Consider the following 21,622-nt stretch of genomic DNA (forward strand, 5'->3'; position numbering starts at 1 on the left):
GAGGATTGCTTGAGCCCAGGAGTTTGAGACCAGCCTGGGCAACACAAGGAGGCCCTGTCTCTAGAAAAAAAAAAAGTTAGCTGGGCGTGGTGGTATGTATTCAACTACTGTAAGTCCCAACTACTTGAGAGGATGAGATGGAAGGATCACTTGAGCCCAGGAGTCTGAGGCTGCAAAGAGCTATGATAATGCCACTGCACTCCAGCCTTGGTGACAGAGCAAGACTCTGTCTCCAAAAAAAAAAAAAAAAAAAAAAAAAAAAGAAGAAGAAGAAATAAAAAAGAAAAGGATGACATGAGGCAAATGGTTGACAGAGTGGCAGACCCAGAGAACTGATGCTAATTACTCTGTTGGCAAGAGAGAAACTTCCAGTCTTGAGGTGTTATGTGCATATGAGTAATACTTGCCAGTGAATAGGAAATAAAACAAGTGACTTAAGAAGCCCCAAACTGAGTTTATTGGGGTATAGAATGGGGGATAATAAGTAACTCCAGTATATTCAGGTAAAGTCTGATATAGCTTGGGATATCTAAAATATAACACCAGGGCTACTCTAGGGTCAAAAGTCCCCAAGAGAAAACAGGAAAATTAGACATTTGTCTCAAAAAAGCCAGGAAACAGGACACTGTACCAATGCTTACAACCTCATCCATGTTCCCAATGACTTCCCTGACTTGTCCATTCTTGCACCACTTCAAGTCATCATTTCCATTTTTTTAGCCCAAATTACTGGATGAGAAGAAAGTCTTTTTCAGAAGAATAAGGTGGTTCTCATTCTTCTCCTCAGTGCCATCTAGTTCCAGTCAAAAGGTAAACTTCCTTACAAAGGAAAGTGTTAGGAACTATAAGCTCTGGAAAGACCAACAACATCAGGGCCTCTTCCCACCCACTAAATCTAATTTCCTATCTCTAGAGGCTACTGTGGCTAAACTCTTAGAAACAATTATATTGGCTGGGCATGGTGGCTCATGCCTGTAATCCCAGAACTTTGGGAGGTCGAGGCAGGCAGATCACTTGAGGTCAAGCGTTTGATACAAGCCTGGCCAGCATGGCGAAACCCTGACTCTACTAAAAATACAAAAATTAGCCGGGTGTGGTGGTGTGCACCTGTAATCCCAGCTACTAGGGAGGCTGAGGCAGGAGAACCACTTGAACCCAGGAGGCAGAGGCTGCAGTGAGCCGAGATCGCGCCACTGCACTCCAGCCTGGGCAACAGAGCAAGACTCCATCTCAAAAAAAGAAAGAAACCAGTTATGTTATACAGAAACTCTCATTCAGCTTAGAATTTTTACCCAAACAGTAAATGAGGTTTAGAATACAGTGTTTTTCAAAGTTTGCAAGAACCTGGCATTAGCAGGGTAATTTCATCACAACCTCCCAATTTTCCAGATGTCCAGTCATGATCTATTTAAATCCCACCATCCACTTTCTCTTCTAATTGCCTATTATCCAGCTGACAGGAGCTTCCAAGAAACATGATATAGTATGCACTGCAGTATACTGGCTGCTTGTTGGGGTTGGAATAGACCTGTTCAGGTTTGAGGGACATGAAAGGATTAGCCCCAAAGGCAGTGATGTGTGTATCCAGTTCCACCAGAATCTGCAAAGAGGATACCAACTCCTGATGGCTGTAGAAGAGAGAGAAGAAAAATTACTCTACTGATTGTGACAGAGATAAAGGAAAAATTGCCCAAGAGCCTGACATTTCTGTAATCACCAATCCCCCAAATTGCCTAAGGCTGGACTAGGCAAGGGCTATCCTTCCCTCCCAAATGTCTCATTAAATACTCAATTAACTCGCAAAGGACAGTTCCGAGGGGATGAAAAAGCCATATGCAGAAAAGATGAATATCCTCACCAGAAGGTAGATGAGCAAGATGGGGCAAAATGAGCTCATCTATATAAAGAGAGATGTAAAGTCAGGGAAGTATCACCAATAGGAAGAGGTCAAAACCTGTAAACAGTAATCAATGTAGGAATCTTATAGTCACGAAGTAGCAGCAGGGTGGGCAGCCAAGCCTCCATCAAGTCTGGAGAGGAATGGAAACCTGTGGAACAAAAATGAAAATGGGAATAGGGAAAGACTAAAGCAGACCCTAAGAGCAAGATATTTCTTTGACTGTGAGCACCCCATCCCTCACCTTGCTTATCCCCAATCATTACTATCATCATCATCATCATCATCATCATCATCTACTCTTCAATGAAAAATTCTAAACCCAAGTGTAGTACATATGGCAAATGATCAGGAAAAGTTGTCATCATATTGTGTTTAATGAGACCAAATGAATGGGGTTCCAAAGACAGAAGATAGAAGATTCAGGATGGAAAATTCTCAGGGGAGCCACCCTCTATTCCCCTGAACCAATGACTCTTACCTGGATGGAATGCCGCCACCAAATCTGGATGGTGCGTCTGCCCGGTCTCTACTTGCTCCTCCCAGAAGTCATGGTAGAGGCCCCTGTGGGCACTAAGCTGAATTGTGCCAGGTTCCAGGGGTGAAGTTGAGGTGCTCTGTGAAAAGCCAGTAGCTACGTCTACACCCACCATGACCACACGGAGTCCAAGGTGCCCAGGAAACATGTAACCAAGCTCATCATAGTCCCCTGGGCGAGTAAGAAATGTCTCCACATGGGAAGCACCAATCACATGCACTGTGCTTCCCCCAATCCTCCTAACATCTATCCCCAAGGCCCGAAGTCCTAGACCTATAGTCAAGGGCCGTGACAGGACATCTGTCAGCAGCCGCTTCAAAGATCCCTGCAGGACATCCGGGTCTGGCCTTGGCCGTCCTACACTGGCCCATAAGGTGGTCATGGCATGACTAACTAGCACAGCATCCAGTGTAGCATCTAGGTGTAACCCCTTCATAGAAAACCAGGAGTCCCAGTCCTGTACAGCTTCAGGTGGCCATGGCCAAGGTCCTGAGGGTAGGACAAAATCACCTGTAGGAAAGAAGAAATAAGAAGTAACCTAATGCTTTTCTGGCTTCAAAATTTCCCCCTCACTAATGATCAATATTCCCTCCATGTTCACTCTGCCAACCTGTGCACAGGGCTGCCCCATCCTTTGCCCCACTTCCTCATTTTTTCATAACAATATGATTTTGTATCTTCCTTTAAATGCAATCAACTATGACCATTATGGCAGAGATCCTCAACACCACCACTCCACCTGTGACCAGAAGCCATTCCATGAGACGGTCCACAGCCACAAGACGAAGCTCTTGACAAACCCTCTTGTGTGCGGGCCAGTCTGACCTCTGGCACTCTGGACCACAGTAATAGACATTTCTGCACCTGAGAGAATGAGAGAGAAATAGTTCTTATACTATAAATGTGATTGGGTTTATCTGAAGAAAGGAACTGATATTCCTGCACCTAGGATGGTGAATGGGTAAGGAAGGTAGGGAGAGGAATGACAGCTGATGCACCAATTTTGGGGACTACATTTGACAGACAAGGCAGGAGGGATTGGGAATATAATTATTCTGCCAGACAGAGTGATACCTTACTCTCTATCTGGAACAACTCACTTTTTATATCACTTTTAGAAAAAACACCACGAGTTTGCAGCTGTCCTCTCCTAACAGGTATGGTTCAACCCCCACCTCCCCAGAACAAATGTAGTCTTACTCCTTGAGTACTCGAAAGAGAGAGAGAGAGGAGAATTGTATCGTGGTTTCTTGTCTCACTTCCCAATAACACCAGAAATAAGCAGGATTAGAACACTGTTCTAATCTCTGTAGCCTGGGTGACAAAAAATGAGGACCTAAGTCTTAGGTTATTTTGAAAACTTTCAGATCTTTCCTCTTGGAATGAGGTTGTAGTACAAGGTCATTTCTTTTTTTTTTTTTTTCTTTTTCTTTTTGAGACAGAGTCTCGCTGTGTCATCCAGGCTGGAGTGCAGTGTGCAATCTCGGCTCATTGTAACCTCTGCCTCCTGGGTTCAAGCAATTCTCCCACCTCAGCCTCTCGAGTAGCTGAGACTACAGCTGTGTGCCACCACACCAGGCTAATTTTTGTATTTTTAGTAGAGACAAGGTTTTGCCGTGTTGGCCAGGTTGGCATCATGTGATCCACCTGCCTCAGCCTCCCAAAGTGCTGGGATTACAGGCATGAGTCATCATGCCCGGCTAGTACAGGATCATTTCTGAATGTCTCCCTATTAGCCCCCAACGAGTCACCTCTTACAGTGCCGGAGAACCTTGGAGTCTGAAAGCCCACTAGGGAGTGCTCTACAGTGAGCACAGAATCGAAATGTGTCTTCCATCCTCTGGAACATTTCTTGAGGACATCGAAATCCAAAGCCTGATAGAGGGGTACCCCCATCTACCACCAACCTGCAGAGACAGCATGGAGAAGGAATGACAATGGGGAAAGGAATATCTCCAAAATCTCTCATGCCCCCATCTTGTCTCCTACACATTTCCACTTACTCCTACGTCTCCCACTGCCATCATTTTTCACTTAAGTGAATATTTCTTCTTTTATAGTAATACAGTAACTGGCAAAAGTCAGGATGAGAAAATCTCTTATTGCAAATACTCCATATTCCCCAAACTGTACTCCCTCCCCACCTTCTGAAATTTACTTCTACCAGAGACAATATATCCCTTTTCCATAGAGCTGGTCACTCACTTATATTCTTCATAGCTTTTCATGTTCAGCTTTTGAAGGATCAGATGCGATAGGCCAGGAACATTATCATCCAAGGAGAAGAAGCCAAGTGTGTCAATGCTAGGGCCAGGTTTTGAGGGGGTCAGAGGCACAGGGGTCACAATTGTGGTTGGGGCCATGATGATGGGAGCCACTGATGAGGGAGGTTTCTTGTGCCTTCGTCGCCGGGACCGTGGAGCCATGGCCTGTCCAGTGATACCTGGAGATTATATGCAGAACAGACATGGAATGGAATTTTACAAGCTGGACACATGTGAAGTATTTTCATATGCTTGATCTTTCATTTCTCATTCCAGTCTCTCAGACCCAGGTTATCAGTAAGATTTATTCAGTATTTACTGGTTATTGATCACCATAGGCAGCTGTGGAAAATAGGGAAGAAATAATTTGTTGTTGTTTTTTGAGACAGAGTCTCGCTCTGTCTCCCAGGCTGGAGTGCAGCAGCGTAATCTCAGCTCACTCCACCTCCTAGGTTCAAGTACTTCTCCTGCCTCAGCCTCCCGAGTAGCTGGGACTATGGGCAGGCGCCACCATGCCCAGCTAATTTTTGTATTTTTTAGTAGAGATGGGGTTTCACCATGTTGGTCAGGCTGGTCTCAAACTCCTGACCTCAGGTGATCCACCCACCTTGGCCTCCCAAAATGCTAGGATTACAGGCTTGAGCCACCATGCCCAGCCAAGAAGAAATAACTTTATATGAATATAATTTATACATATTAAGTCCTATACAATATATATATATATATATATATATATATATATATATATATATACACACACACACACACATATATATATGTAAGTAAATGCATAAAAAAAGATTTGGCAGGGCCCATAGAAAACTGGTAACAGCCGGGCATGGTGGCTCACGCCTGTAATCCCAGCACTTTGGGAGGCTGAGGCGGGCGGATCACCTGAGGTCAGGAGTTCAAGACCAGCCTGGCCAACATGGTGAAACCCCGTCTCTACTAAAAATACAAAAAATTAGCTGGGCGTGGTGGTGGGTGCCTGTAATCCCAGCTACTTGGGAGGCTGAGGCAGAACTGCTTGAACCCATGAGGCGGAGGTTGCGGTGAGCCAAGATCACGCCATTGCACTCCAGCCTGGGGCAACAAGAGCGAAACTCCGTCTAAAAAAAAAAAAAAAAAGAGAAAGAAAACTGGTAACAGTGATTAACTCTGAATAGGGTAAGAAGGCAGTTAAACAGGAACTGGGCTGATCGAACAGGGCTGTATACTTACCTGTAATGTCTGACTTTTTTAATAAGGAGAAAATATAAATATATCTTTAATGTATTTTAAAACTCAATTTAAAAGAGGAAAAAGCAATAGAAGTTTTAGTTCTCCAAAGTGACCATCCAATTGGAGAGTTAGACAGTTTAATCTAGAGAGAGAAAACATTTATTTTGAAAGACTTATTATCACATGTATAAGCAATAAGCCAAGAAGTAAAAATTAAATGTAATATAAAACGTGCACTAAGAGTTATATAGTCAAGCAAGTCAGAAAAATTTCCTAAAGTGATAAGTTTTGAGGTAGAAGTAAGCCTACACTCAGTCACTATCTGGCTGTGACTCTGTGCTGTCCTCTTTCCCTGTCTCATCTTCTCCCATGCCTTCCATAAGAGCTGAGTAAACAGAAAGGACCATACGAGAAAAATTAAAATGTCCATTCATGTAATATATATTTACTGATAAACAGATGAAATCATTTGCAAAACACTATATATTGAAGCAAATATGAGAAATATATATCTAAATGTCTTGTAGAGAGATTAGATGTAGACTATAAGGTACTATATAAATCCAACCAGAAAAATGCAACTAAAGCACTAATGGGAGATCAGAAGAAGAAAATCTCTTCAGTGGGTGAGAATCTCTTCAGTGGCTTTCTTCATGAAGCAGGTAGCAGTTGGAATAGACCTTGAAAGATGGGAATACTTTGAATACTTGGAAATAGGGAAAAAAGAAATTCTAAGCACAGAGGAGAGAATAAACACAGAAATATAGACAGAAACATTCTACAAATTAATGAAATAGAATGACTCGAGTTTGAATGTTTAAAGACCTAAACTTAAGAAGTAAAACTATAAAAGTCTATGGGGAAAGGTTCATGACATAGGTTTGGCAAAAATTTCTAGGATATGACACCAAAAGCACAGGCAACACCACCACCACCAAAATAGATAAATTGGACAGCAAAATTAAAAACTTTTGTGCATCAAAGGATGCTAAACTAACAACAGAGTTAAATGACACCCCAAAGAATGGAAGAAAATATTTGCACATCATATATCTGATAAGGGGTTAGTATTCAAAATATATAAAGAATTCCCACAACTCAATAACAAAGAACAAACAAAAAAACCCACCAAACAACCCAACTAAAAAATTGGGCAAAACATGTGAATAGACATTTTTCCAAAGAATATATGCAAGTGGACAATAAACACAAGAAAATATGCTCAATAGTCATTAGGAAAATGCAAATCAGAACCACAGTGAGATATTACTTCATACCCACTAGTATGGCTATTATAAAAAAAAAAACACAGAAAATAACAAGTGTTGATGAGGATATGGCGTAATTTGAACCCTCGTACACTGCAAGTGAGAATGTAAAATGGTGCCACCACTATAGAAAACAGTATGGCAGTTCCCCAAAAAGTTAACATAATATTACTATATAACCAGAAATTTCATTCTTAGGTATGTGCCCAAAATATTTAAAAACAGATACTCAAACCAATACTTATATGTGAATGTTCATAGCAGCACTATTCACAACAGCTAAAAGGTAGAAACAACCCAAAGATCCATCAATGGATAAATGGATAAACAAATTGGGATATAAATATACATATGAAGATGTATATTATTCAGCTATAAAAAGAAATGAAATACTGATACATGCTACAATGTAGATGAACTTCAAAAAACATTATGCTAAGTGAAGAAAGCCAAACACAAAATGTTATATACATGTTGTATGATGCCATTTCTATGAAATATCCAGAATAGGTAAACCCAGAGACAGAAAGCAGATTGGTAGTTGCTAAGGGCTGGGTGGAAGGGAAAATGGGGAGTAACTGCTTAATGGTTATGGGGTCTTCTTTTGGGGTGATAAAAATGTTTTGGAACAGACAAAATTGGTGGTTGAACAATACTGTGAATACACTAAATGCCATTTAATTGCTCACTTTAAAATTATTAATTTTATATGATTTTCGCTTCAATTAAAAAAGAAAGGAAGGAAGGTATTCATAGAGACTGAGAGGCTAAAAAGTTATTAATCCCCAGATTGTCTTCAGGTACAGAGAAATGATAGAGGATTAAAAACGCTGGCAGTGTGAATGAGAAAACTGTTAAAGTTCAGACCAGGGATCGTGTTTTGTTACAAAAATGATCTGACATTTGATCCTTCTAGATCAGATCTGTTAGGAAAAACCTCAGAATCATCATGCATCTGAGGTGTATGCAGGTGGCAAAAATAAACAAAAAGTTCCCAGAATTATCCAGCTCATATCCATATCTTACAACATGACTCTTAAAAACCTGTCCTCAGGTTAATGGAGGAACAAATTTGTATTTTCCTTTGTACTTTCTTTCTCTTCATCCTTATGTTTCAATCCACCCTCTTAATGTCTCCCCTTATCCCATGGGTGAATGGATGGTTTCAGAGTCCACAGAACAGAAATAGTCAAGCTCAACTGTATACCATATCCTATATATTATCTTCAGTGAAGAAGAAATTGGACCTAATGATATTAGATTATCTTAGGGTTTAAGGGTCATGTCCTTTTACCAAAAGAGTAGATGGAATTGCCCTTCACACTTTAGGACCCCATTTCCAACAACTCATCTCATTCTGTCCTCCACTTTTAATCACCTCACATTCTCATTGCATTTTCAGAATCACTGCCATTCTACGAAAAGCATTTATCTACTCTATCCACCTGCCTCAGGCAAGATAACACTTTCTTTTTCTTCCTTTCTTTGAGACGGAGTCTCACTCTGTCACCCAGGCTGGAGTGCAGTGGTGCGATCTTGGCTCACTGCAACCTCCACCTCCTGGGTTCAAGTGATTCTCCTGCCTCAGCCTCCGGAGTAGCTGGGATACAGGCTCGCGCCACCATGCTCGGCTAATTTTTGTATTTTTAGTAGAGACGGGGTTTCACCATGTTGGTCAGGCTGGTCTCGAACTCCTGACCTCGTGATCCACCTGCCTCGACCTCCCAAAGTGCTGGGATTACAGGCATGAGCCACGGCGCCCAGCCAAGACAACACTTTCTTAAACCTTGAAAGAATGGACTTTTTTTTTTTTAATAGGTATGGAAGGAAAGTGTGATTTGAGGCAACTCTAGGGTCTTAAATCCCAGAATTTATAATAGATATCTCCCTGAAGTTAAAACATAAGTCTTTTTGCTGCAATGGAAGCAAGTCACTGAAGGTCAGAAAGGCACTGCTTTACTTATCTGCATTTCCAAGGAGAGGTCTTCCTCTAAAGGAAGATTAGCTTTCGGCAATCTGGGAGTTGGCTGAACTGGTTAGAAAGCAAAAGGATCACACAGTTTGGGGAAGAGGAGTGGTGGTAAAAATCCCTAATGTCACAGTCTCCTCTGTGTCTAGAGCACAATGTTCATGATACAAATGAGTTACCTTTCTGGCAGAAAAGTAAGAAGGTGGGTGAGAAGCCAGGTCTTTGTCTTTGATCTGCATCTATATACATCACCAGGTTCATGTTTGAGTTTGTATACCCCAGGCCCAGACACAGCTTCCCTGGTTCTAATTCTCCTGCAAAAAGCCCCAGGCTACTCCCTGTTCACGTGTTATAAACTGAGAGAAACAAACGAAAAAACAGGGAGAAGCTGGAAAGAATTGCAGTAAGCTCTTTGAACTTTCCAGAGTCTAGAATGTTCTCCACTTAGAAAGGGAATCCCTTTCATTTTTTTCTAGCCATCCCCAGTGACTTAAGCTCTAATTTAGTCCCGGTATAAGAAAGAGAACACCAACACCAAGAACTGGAGAGGAGACATGATCTTGATTGCCTAGAAAAACTTTTATCCTTCATGTCCAAATTACAAGACAAAATATTCCTAGACCTAGGTTTCCCATCTTCTTCTTTACCACCAAGAGTCCCAAGCTTCACCTAAACTACAGTCATATTTTCACTATCTCCAGATAAGGAGTGCTCATCTAATTTTCTGTAAGTCACCAAAAAATGCAAAACGTCTTTGGGGAGGTAGGGAGAAGGGGGAGTGAAATTGGTCATTGGAGATCCTGATAAGGGGGTAGGAAAAGAGAAGGAGAAATGCATTAAGGACACTGTAATTATGGCCACATTCAGCTGTTTAATCGGTGATTAACACTGCCTGGGGTGATAAATACTTTACTCAATTATAAACTAAGCAAGCAGACAGGTTGACCGAAAAAAAAAACTTACCCTGCTAAGTCCTCGGCTTCCTTCCCTCTTTCCTCCAAGTGAAATGAGTGCTTGATCTCTTCAGGTCTAGGTTGTGGCTTACTTGCAGCTGTCGTTCATATCACTTTCCTTTGCAAACTGCTGAAATGCTGAGTCTCAGTGATTAAGTGTGCCCTGCCAATCAGACAGACAAGGCTGAATTCTCCCTAATGAGGCAAAGAGGGATCTGTTCCCCTGCCTGAGGGCTTCTTTCTAACCTTTGTTCTCTGCCAAGAGGGCTCAGGACTGTCAACACTCCCAAGTGTTAGCCAAGTAAAGGCCAGGCAGGCTGACAAAAAAGGAAACCTACTGCTTCCTAGACTTCTCTCACGCAAGGCAGTATTTCTGTTCTGTTTACAGCTTCAGAAAAAAACCCCTTTGGATTAGTGCAGAAGTCAATATTTGATTGGAAAGGGTAAGCACTTTTCCAACCAAGTGGGAGGAACCAGAGGACCCTCTGGAGTTCTGTTTGTTGATCTAGACACAGGATGAGTTCCCCCAGGCCCGGTGTCCTTTTTTAGCATAACAAACACTGTTCAAACAAAACTCAACAATGTCCAATCTTGGATTAAGTAGAAGGGAGAAAATAAATGGCCATTTAACGGTACAGAATGAAATCAGTTGTAGGGGAAACATGCAGAATTAACTTGTAAAATTCACTTTCCCTGAAAGAAGGGTAAGATAACTCTCTGAGTGAGAGTGTCATCAGGAGCACTTTATCTGTTTAAGAGAGGATTAAATGCTTCTGGGATATTAAACAAAACCAAAATATTAGTTAATGACTAAAAATACATACTATTTCTAGGAAAAGAAAATAGAAAAGAATCAGCTCAACAATTCTCCTATCCTCCTTGTAATTGCAGCTGATCCAGGAAATTCAATTCCACATTCCTAGCTTCTTTCTACTTACAGCTATCCTATCTGAAGTTGTTAGGGCAGTGGTCCTAAAAGACTGCAAGATCTTTCTTACCCTCAAAAAAATTTTTTAAAAATTTCAAATAAAAAAGTTCTGACTTGCTGCTTGTATCTGGCCCCAGCTCTCACTTACCTGCTTCTTTGAACATCATCAAACTGGGGAACAGAATCACTTGCAATGAGGTCCCGGAATGTGGCAAATCAAATCCACACAGGAACCCCAAACTGTAAAAAGTACGAACTACAGGCAGGGAAGGTGGAAGAAAAGTGTTAAGGATTCAACCAAACACTGCATAACATTATGTAGAATGGCTGTGGATAAAGGAAAATCAGTTGCAATAGGCAAAAACCCTAAATAAAATAGGGGTAATTCACTGAGCAAAAGTTTCAGGTCAACTTCAAATTTAACAGGCTTCAAAATTTAGCTGAGAATCTCAAATGTTTTGAGTTCTGTTAATAATGGCTGAACTGCAGAAGATACAAGACATCAGATTGACTTTTCTAATTCAGAAGTTGTCAATGAATATAAAGGAGAATGGTAATACAGAAAAACTTTGATGTTGAATACTTATTATTTTACCATCACTATGACTTGCTCTGGTAGACATTTAAAGTTACAAAGTCTGAACTTTTCACAATTTATATTCATCATGAGTTGCATTTAAAAAATCTTAATAAATGGTATGCTGTGAAATGAATTATGAAGAAAGACTAGAAAGAGGTTCCTATTCAACATGTAGGAAGTGGTCTGTGAGGCACTATGTGATACTTTATCACTCTTCAGGTATATTGCTTTTCCTGAGTTTGGTTCCTTTCTCTTATTTTCCTCTTAAATTTTACCATCAATCCATAGTTTTTTTGCTGATCGTACTTAATGCTCACCCATGATTCCCACAAACACTATATAATGCTAGTTACGCACCTAAGGGCTAGGGAAGTTCCTGGCACCTGATATACTAGTTAAACTCTTATTTACTTTTTAATTTTTCTATTGGGTCTATTTTAGCCAGATAAACTCTTTACTGAATAGCTTTCATAAAACAACATCGACAACAATCTTTAAGGTATGCAATGCATTAATAACTTTAGAGCAAACTCATGGACTGCTTTGTAAGTTAATATTTTGATTAACTTACAGAGTTATAATAATTAACAATTTGTGGCCGGGCGCGGTGGCTGACAACTGTAATCCCAGCACTTTGGGAGGCTGAGGTGGGCGGATCACGAGGTCAGGAGTTTGAGACCAGCCTGGCCAACGTGGTGAAACCCCGTCTCTACTAAAAATACAAAAATTAGCCAGGTGTGGTGGTGGGCGCCTGTAGTCCCAGGTACTTGGGAGGCCGAGGCAGGAGAATTGCTTGAACCCAGGAGGCGGAGGTTGCAGTGAGCCAAGATCATGCCACTGCATTCCAGCCTGGGTGACAGAGCGAGACTCCATCTCAAAAAAAAAAAAGAAAGAAAAAGAAGAAACAAACAATTTGAGAAGTTCTGTTTGTTACCTGGAATTAGGCAAGCGTGTGTGTGTGTGTGTGTGTGCGTGCGTGTGTGTACACGCGCTTGCCTAATATATTTACATATATATATATTTTGTTTGTTTTTAAGGGATGGCGTCTCACTCTGTCACCCAGGGTGGAGTACAGTGGTACAATTATAGCTCAACACAGCCTGCAACCATGAGCTCCTAGGCTCAAGCAATCCTCTGTCTCAGCCTCCCAAAGTGTTTGGATTACAGGCATGAACCACTGTGCCCTGCCTATATTTTGACTTAATGTTTCATAATATATCTCACTGTAATTATTGTTGAGAACTATAATTCAAGTTACTGTATGATTGTATAATTTTGAGCAATATCTTAATATCCCTCAATGTGCAAAATCCTATACTTATTTTGATTATGACAAAGAAGGAATAAGATAGGAAAATGCAATTATCACTAATATTTTTTCTTATTGTTAGAACACCCAGTAAATTCCCAATACCACTATAACAAAATTCTAGACAATAACATATTTTCTTTCAATTAAAAGATAATAAACAGTGATCTTAAATATTAGATTTAGGAGGCCTATAGTAGGCATTCAAAGTCCTCTAGTGCTCAGTTACTAATGCTCATGTAAAACAAGTATATAACAAAAGTTTTTTTTAAGGCAAAATGTATAAAGAATTTAATTAATCAAATTACCATGAACTATCCACGAGATAATCTCCGGAGGATATCCCAGCTCTAGTAACAGGATTTTCTGATTTGCATCAAAAGGCCAAATCAGATTGCATCTTCCAAATAAAACCCAACACAGAGATAGGAGCAGCGGCCCATGCATGGAATTTATTGTGTGCTACTGTTTATAAAATACTCGAATAGTCCTGCACATGCATAATATTTCCAACTTAGACAGGAGACCATACAGGGTGCACTTTCTGGCAAACAAAACAATAGATGGTTCCGCTGCCTGGAGCTCTGAGTTGTATTCCAGGGCATGAGGGAAGCAGGCCACCAAAGTAAAGGGAAATACCAAACTACAGTGGCAATCAATACAGGTCAATAATTGTGAAAAATTAGCACATGGTTCCATTTAGTTTAACCAAGCAGTTCAGTAACTATCAAAAGAAAGGTTTCAACATGCAGTCTTGACTTTTATGCTTCCACTAACATCTGAATGATTGAACAGAACCATTGCTTCTAGGCTGCATTGCTTAATCAAAAACACTTCCAGAACATTTTAAAATTTCCTTTGCATTAAAACATAAAAATGATAGAAAGCCAGCAGCAAATCACCCTGGTGGCTCTTTAAGCAACTTGAGTACTCACAATAAACTAAAATTTCTCATAACATCTAGGTAACCTATACATGTCGTACCTGTACATCATAGGTCTATATATTAAATATTTGCAAAATGAAAACATGCATACACAAAATACATCAAGTTTTACAGACATGATTTGAATTAAAATTTACTTTGACAATGTACAAACTTCTTTTAAAGTACCTTAAATGAGTAATTCTGTAATTCTTCATAATTTTGAAATTTAGAGGTTTTCTTCTTAAATCTCTGGGGTGTAAATCTTAAAAGATCTGGGCAAAAAAGACTCTAAATTAGTTTTTGGATTTGTGTTCAAGTAAGAGAGCCTGCCTAGAAATAGGATATGCATTCATAATTAAAAAATACCAAGACTATGTTACAGAATTAGCCACATTTAAGAACTATAGACCTGAGGTCAACATTTTGTATAAATGCCAACTGGGTTTCTCGGCATTTTGCTCACAATTCAAAATACAGCTAGCAACCTCAGAAATGTATTTTAAGACCATGCTAATTCATCCTTTAAAGACATTTCATGGAAAAAGAAAAGTCCACATTAGCTCTTAGGATTGCATTTGAAATCATGATTGAAAAACAAAATCTAATTCTACTGAAGGGGAAAAGAAATCTGATTTGTAAACTTAAATGTGTGAACCACAAGCATAAAATGGAGGTGTGGATGCCCTCCACTGGAAATTGCCCCAAGCCCCTTGCTCACTGCTCTCCACCTCGGCAGCGATGACCCAATCTTATCAGATAGCACATGTCCCAGGGCCCTCAAGCCTCCATCCAGGAAGGGGGCTAGGGTCTCAGAAGCACGATGGTTTCTTCAGAGAGACTGTGAAATTTACAGTCAGCTTGGCCGACCCCTCCAGCTCCTCGGGTGATCTGTCCATTTGGGGCCCGAGATGTGAGAGTCCCTGGGAAGTCGTGGGTCACTGGGCAGTATGGTTGCCCGTCCCGTGGTTCTCAGTGGCATGTGCGGTGTTCAGAGAATTGAAACCATCTTGCTGTACAGCATCTTTCCGAGGTGGCATTCTCTCATTGATCCTATCCAAACCCTTTGCCTCTTCAAAACTGCAGATTCTATGTGGTGGAGAGAATCCTCGTATTGCTTAATAAAATGCAAATTTGATAAGTCAGTAATTGAAAAACATTTCTGAGATTTCAAAAACATAATTAATGATTTTTAAGAAGAAAGAAATTAGTAGCTGTAAGTAGCAACACATAAATCTTACTTTAACTGAATCCTATCCTCATTTCAGTCTTCCCTTAAAATGTGAAATGTTTAAACCTAAATATAAACATCATAGCTTTATAGGTGACAAGTGTTAGCAAAGCCTTCCAAAAAATAAAAATACAAAAAAATGTTAACCCTCTCCTGCCCCCAAAATCAACCTCCAGGCAATGGTCTCAGGGTCTCAGTCTGACTTCTACTATACCAATTATCTCCTACATCAGTCCCTAAGATCACCAGTGACTATCACAGTAAGGCAGCAACGAGAGTAGGGGCAAGTGAGGAGGCTAAACAAGGTTAATCCTCAATATACAAATCTGTACCAAGAGCTTGGGAGGAGAAAGAGGTAAAGAAAGGTTAAAATACAGTAGATCAGAACTATCTTGGAGGTCAAGGTCAGCCCATCACCACCAATATAACATTAAAAAGGTGGGAAGTGCCTCCAAGAGTTAGATCTGTGTATGGCTGATAGCAAAAAAGTATTTATAATCTCATATTTTAGAAGAAGTTTCCCTTAATTTATTGGCCATACTGCACAATCTTTGGCAACTCAAATCAAAATAAATGGCAATTCTCCACCAATTGTATGGTTTCTCATTCACTTCATCTAGAATGATGCATCCTCCATTATTAAAATGTTCACAGGAAATATTTTCAAACCACTAGTTATAATCTGGTTGCTTAACATCTGCAATCCTTAGGACTTAGTCTGGCACATGAATCAAACAAATGGCTGGGGCTACAAACACTGAGGAATGTGAAATACCAAGCCAACACATATATATATGAACATAATCTTATCCATAAACTATAACCCAAACTGCAGCCAAAAAAGAAAAAAGAAAATCATTATAGTGACAGTTCCTGTATTCTCAGTCAGGCACACTACTGGATATGAGTAAAAACAAACTCACATCTATATCTAGAGGAGGTTTCACTTAGGGAAAAAAATTTGAGTAGCATAGAATCATGCAAAATATGGAACAGATCTCTATTTGCAGGTCAGTTTGGCAATTTCCATTAAAACAGGCAACTTTATAAAGCTATACTGTATAGCATAACATGCTATACTCTAAAGAAATCAGAAACATTACATTCTGATTGCCTATTACACTGGAAAAAAGAAAAAGACTGTCACCATAGACATCAGCCCTTCTGATTTAAAAATTAAAAATTAAAAAAAGAGGGCTGCAAGGCTTCTAAACTTGATGAATCACTGAGTCTGATTCATCTTGGGCTGTAAAAGCTAGGAGTAAAACACACCCACAGGACATTCTCTGATGCCCACCCACACACCACAGATCTCTGCCCAGCACAAGGACTCTGATCATACCTTTTTCAGCCTCAATAGCCTCAACTGTGGCTGTACAGAAGTGAGCAGAGGCATGCAAAATGAATGAGAGAGATGAGAAGGGTCATATTGTACAGCAGAAAAGGCAATGATCACTTAAAATATCACAGTATCCCATACTACATCATCATTTACAATTTAACATAAATAGTACCCAAATTAGAGAGCCCCATCCAAACCCCCAATTCCTAACACAGCACAGTTTACACACAGCACTATGACAACATCACTCAGAGCACAGAACACATAAACCTACTGTAAACACAGACACCTCAGCACCCATGCAAATGCACTCCAGTATTAATTACCCATCTTGAATCAGTAATTTGATGGCCTTAGAATTTTCCATTATGTTTATTATATCACATCCATCACAATCACAGGAAAATGCTCTAGGGTAAAATTATAATAGAATTGTAGCAGAAAAGCAAACAGAAAAGTCTTTTCTTTCATGTCAATGAGAACAATACTCATTACCAGTTGGTTCCCTAAGACATAAACTAGAAGGGGTCAGCAATGCTTTACCTGTGAGTCACTTCTAATTTATAAGGCAAAACATAACCTGCAAGAGCTGATATGACTACAGTGAAATTTAAGGGCAGTAAACTTGGTGAATTACTGTAAGTAGAACAGTTCTGTGGCTCTGTTCTTTGTGGGGGACCTGAAAGGACTGCTGTCTACCAGGAACTTCCTTTCTATTCTAGTACTGATGTTCCAAATACCTACAGATATTAATATCTATAGCCTTAAAAAATTCCATTTATACTGACAAGAGTTTATCATGAACCCAAATTTGCCTCAGAAAAAGACTACTGAGCATCTTTTCAAACTCATCTACCAATTAACGAGACATTAAGGAATGGAAGTGAGGTCTTACAGGCATAAATTCTAATTATTTCATGATATAGACACAGATCATATTATAAATAAGAAATACATTATTGGTATAGTGTGTCACTGGTCCATTTAGAGAATTTCACCATAATTAGTCAAACATTTTATAGTCAAAGATTCTTTTTTTCGCTCATTTCTGGGTTTGAACTGTATAAAGAGCTCACACTGAGGACCAGGACCCAAGATAGCACACAACAATACTGGTTTACAATATTGTCCATTCCCCCTATTACTCGGAATATTTGTAAAAGTAATGCCCTTGTCTCTTCTATTTTGCTTCTTCTGCAATAAGGCCAATTAGAATAATTACTCCTGAAGTGATCTTTTAGCAATTAACATGATTTAGAAATAATTTTATCCAAAGCAATTATTAATGTAAAAGAAACTGATGAATCTAAGGTGTTAAAGTGTACAAAGTTAGAAAATGTTGATCTTAACCAGACAGTAAAGTGAATTGGACACCCAAAAGAATTAGGACGAACACTGAATAAAGGAAGAGTTAATTTTCCTTAACTGTTAAACTACATTACAAATTGGGCAGGACATGGAAGATCATGCCTATAACCCCAGCACTCGGATGGCTGAGGTGGAAGGATCCCTTGAGCGTTTGAGCCCAGCCTGGGCAACACATAGAGAGACCTCATCTCCCCCCAAAAAAAGTTTTAAAAATTAGCCGGGCATGGTGGTGTGCATATGTAATCCCAGCTACTCGGGACACTGAAGCAGGAAGATCGCTTGAGCTCAGATTGCTAATTGCAAAACTCTATCTGAAAGGCACTATTTCTCCTCTATTTGTTTTCAGTTATATAGGGCATCTTGTCATGGCCTTAATAAGTTTGAGCATAGTGCTATCTCAAACTGTGTTCCTCAGTACTACACAGGATAAATGACCAAGAGGAATTTGGTATTACTAAAATAGAATTGGCCACATATATTTCCCATATAGATCCTGGTGAAGGTAGCATTACAGTGCTAGCTCCCAATCAAATTTCCCAGAAAGAAAACATACATAAAATACAGAAAATCCACCTCCAATAGAGTTGTGCAGTTTGTAAAAACACTCAAGAAACATCATGTAAATTAACTTTTAAAGTTCTTGAAAAGACAATTTTTATTTTCTGACAAATAGGCACGAGGTCTTAGAATTAAAATTTTTTCCTTTTGCAATACCTAACTCTCAGTTATACACATTAACATCAGGGAACATATCTACTAAAATTTAGAATGTAGGATAACTTTTTAAAAAATAATCACAAACATGCAGCTTTTGTATGACTTTTGTTATTTGTTTCAAAGTGGATTTATCTTATGCTAGGAAAATAATTTTGACCAAATGCCCAAACCACACTATCAAGAGCTAGCAAAACTAGAAGCTATCTAGTTTAAGGGGTCCCAGATTAGACCCCTTAAACTCAATTCCTTCCAGTAACTTAGTCCATGCTGAGAATAGAGTCCCTCCAGCAAAGCTGCTGTCTTTCAAACCTCCCCTGCAGTTAAGGGTGGCTTCAAAGTTGAAGGGATGAGCTTCAAGCCGTGTACAAATTAAGAATAAACAGAAGTCAACAACGCATGTAATTAGCAGGGGCTAATTATGAAATCTGAAACCAAGGTTTGCTGTGGATACAATATAAAAGTAATGTTATATCCAAGGATAACTGAGAGATGACTATAGTGTAGATTTATTTAAGTATGATACCCTTTTGGTTTTATTTTTCTTTTCTGAACAAAGAAGAGTATAATATTTTTGAAGCTATTAAAGTTCATCCTTTTAACATTTTTACTAGTTTTATCAAATGTTTAAGATCTTGTTTTAATGTACATTCATGAAATTCTTTTTAGTTCATTTTTCTAATGTTTACAATATAATAAGAAAAATGGAGGGCAAGGAATGTAAAGCAAATCAAAACAGGTTTTTTAAAAAAGAAAATCAAAAAAAGAAACCTCATTCAGAATGAAAATTTGTAACTATAATTTCAAAACACAGTGTACTTTTCAGATATACCAGTGGTGGTAGTGAGCAATACAATGACATTTAAAATAGAACATGTATAGGCTACAAGTAAAAACTGTTTACAGGAAAAAAAATTTTTTTTTATTAAAAAGCAATCATTGGCCAGGCATAGTGGCTCACGCCTATAATCCCAGCACTTTGGGAGGCTGAGGTCAGAAGATTGCTTGAGCGCAGGAGTTTGAGACCAGCCTGGGCAATACAAAAATATTAAAAAAATACAAAATACAAAAAATACAAAAAATTAGCTGGCTGTGGTGGCATGTGCCTATGGTCTTAGCTACTCGGAGGCTGAAATGGGAGGATTGCTTGAGCCCAGGAGGTTGAGGCTGCATTGCACTCCAGCCTGGGTGACAGAACAAGAAACCAGACCCTGTGTCTCTCTCTCTCACACACACATACACATACACATGCACAAAAAAAAGAAAGACAGAGAGAGAGAAAGAGAGAGAAAGAAAGAGAGAGAGAAAAAGAGAAAGAAGAAAAGAAAGAGAAAGAGAAAAGAAAGAAAAAGAGAAGAGAGAAAAGAAAAAAAAGAAAGAGCACTTATTATGGAACCAAGTGAAGTGAAATTGTGAAGTCAAATGTAAATTCATTCAAAATGTTAAAATTCCCTATTTTTTTCTCTCTAAAAAACTAATTACAACACCAAAAAGAAACTTAATTATGACTAAGGAAAACATCAGATCTGTTGCTATTTTAATAAACAATGACCCTTAGAGGGTCACATCATGTATTTTTGCTTTCCAACCACAAGAAAAGAAATCTAGACTGAATTACTGTGTATGGTCACTAATACTCACATCACTCTCTTCTATTTAATCTGTAAGGGGCTTTTAAAAAGTTAACCCAGTATTTACACAAATATTTACGCCAAAAAAAGTTTTTTAAGTATAAAATATTCAATGAGCCAGATTACAGGAATGCTTTACGTATAATTCTTTTTATTTTCATGCAAAATAAAGGCACACTTAATAACACCCTTTCAATTTTGACTTACAGGATTTAAATTCAACCCCTTATAACAATGACTTAATATCTAATGTTACATTCATGTTGAGAATGCACAAAGTGCAGCAACAAATGCAGCAAACCTCAAAACAAGGTGCTACAAAGCTGCTTCTACATTGAAAGACAGACAAGTGTCTGATGGAGTAATTTAATTGAACATACTTTTACAGACATACAGCTAACCTAAAGAAAGACAGACAGATTTAGGAAAGCAGCTACATCTGCAGAGGAAGGAAACAGCATGTTACAGACAGTTAATTATACATAGAACATTTGACAAACACCACAGAAAACAAACTTTGGCATCATTTACCAGGGTACAAAACCTTGCACAAATCTTTTGGTAACTGAAGGGCATAAGTAATGTTCTGGGGCCTAAGCAGGTAGTTAACCCTAAATTAAGTAGTTTTAAATATAAGCATAGTCTAATACAATGACATAAATTTAAAAAATTAAAAATAAGAAACTTGGAATTACATTTCCATTTTAGTAACAGGAATATCCCTGATTCACATTCTGAAACTGGGGCTCTTAAAAGAAAAGGGTGAATTAGACAAATGAATAAATAAATATTTCAGATATTATGATATGAGCTGCTCCCATATCATTTCATGAAAAGCTGAGGAACTGACCACTATTTTCAATTGAAAGGAATACCCATTCTATCAGTTTTCTGCCCTGATTAGGTATTAATGAGACACTAGCTAATACAGTACCCTGTCTAGGTCAGCTGCTGAGACAGGAACTAAAAAACAGAAGGAATTCCCTGCATGCATTATGTGAATTGTTAGCAAAAGAGTGAGGTGTGCCCCAGTCCATCTGAGGCACAGCAAGTTGCATAACATCATTACCACTTTGCAGGGTCTGCCGTCCTCCAGCTAACACTCCACTAGGCAACATCCCTGTGGGAGTCAGGCCCTTGAGTGTCAGCACACTTTCACTCTCCTCCCTATAGCAGAGAGATATAACAAATATCAGATACTTCCAACAAGTACTTAATTTAAAAGAAGACATAGGGTCTAGATATAGGCCATATATAAAATTTATGACATTCATTGCCATTACCATATTTTCCTCAATTTCAAGACATTAATTTTACTATATTTTAAGTGTTTCAGGTATGAGGGTGTGCCTTACAATTGAGGCATATATTATTTTTCCTGAAAAGCTTTATTAAATATGTGGTAAGATTCATCAAGGGGCATCATACTATTGAGAAAATATGGTATTTCATATGCTCTGAAGTTCAAATGTCTGATGTAGTCA

The 21,622-nt window shown here is 39.0% G+C and overlaps 2 protein-coding genes across 9 annotated transcripts in view; both read right to left on the reverse strand.

Annotated features, from left to right (window-relative positions):
- Positions 1–434: 434 nt before the first annotated feature.
- Positions 435–12,325, reverse strand: MSS51 (MSS51 mitochondrial translational activator). Of its 4 annotated transcripts, XM_003271253.2 has the most exons (8): positions 11,187–12,325; positions 10,121–10,273; positions 4,641–4,878; positions 4,187–4,342; positions 3,175–3,299; positions 2,379–2,945; positions 1,955–2,048; positions 435–1,628 (listed from the first exon to the last, which is right to left on the reverse strand). In XM_003271253.2, the coding sequence occupies exons 3-8, from the start codon at positions 4,859–4,861 to the stop codon at positions 1,409–1,411; spliced, it is 1,383 nt and encodes a 460-aa protein (XP_003271301.1). In that variant the 5' UTR covers positions 4,862–4,878; positions 10,121–10,273; positions 11,187–12,325; the 3' UTR covers positions 435–1,408. The 4 variants fall into 4 exon arrangements, 3 of the variants coding, with proteins under 3 accessions (XP_003271301.1, XP_030654072.1, XP_030654073.1); XR_004026711.1 differs by having other exon boundaries at positions 1,544–1,628; positions 1,859–2,048; positions 10,121–12,325; XM_030798212.1 differs by lacking the exons at positions 10,121–10,273; positions 11,187–12,325 and having other exon boundaries at positions 4,641–5,083.
- A 1,028-nt stretch (positions 12,326–13,353) lies between these two features.
- PPP3CB (protein phosphatase 3 catalytic subunit beta) overlaps positions 13,354–21,622 on the reverse strand; it is a 59,102-nt gene continuing 50,833 nt past the window's right edge. For all 5 annotated transcript variants that reach the window (XM_030798236.1, XM_030798238.1, XM_030798237.1 and 2 more), the window contains 3 exons: positions 21,208–21,305; positions 16,426–16,455; positions 13,354–14,969 (listed from right to left, as the gene is read on the reverse strand). In XM_030798236.1, the coding sequence (XP_030654096.1) occupies positions 14,791–14,969; positions 16,426–16,455; positions 21,208–21,305 (307 nt within the window). In that variant the 3' untranslated portion in view covers positions 13,354–14,790. The remainder of the gene's footprint in view (positions 14,970–16,425; positions 16,456–21,207; positions 21,306–21,622) is intronic.

This window comes from Nomascus leucogenys, chromosome 18, assembly GCF_006542625.1.
Source record: "Nomascus leucogenys isolate Asia chromosome 18, Asia_NLE_v1, whole genome shotgun sequence".
Lineage (NCBI taxonomy): Eukaryota > Metazoa > Chordata > Mammalia > Primates > Hylobatidae > Nomascus > Nomascus leucogenys.

Excerpts from the sequence above, each read along its gene's own strand:
- MSS51 (XM_003271253.2), bottom strand. The coding sequence starts at position 4,861 with ATGGCTCCACGGTCCCGGCGACGAAGGCACAAGAAACCTCCCTCATCA. Across the intron at positions 4,343-4,640 it reads AAAAGCTATGAAGAATATAA|GTTGGTGGTAGATGGGGGTA; the intron begins GTGAGTGACCAG and ends CTGTCTCTGCAG. Across the intron at positions 2,946-3,174 it reads GGAATGGCTTCTGGTCACAG|GTGATTTTGTCCTACCCTCA; the intron begins GTGGAGTGGTGG and ends TCTTTCCTACAG.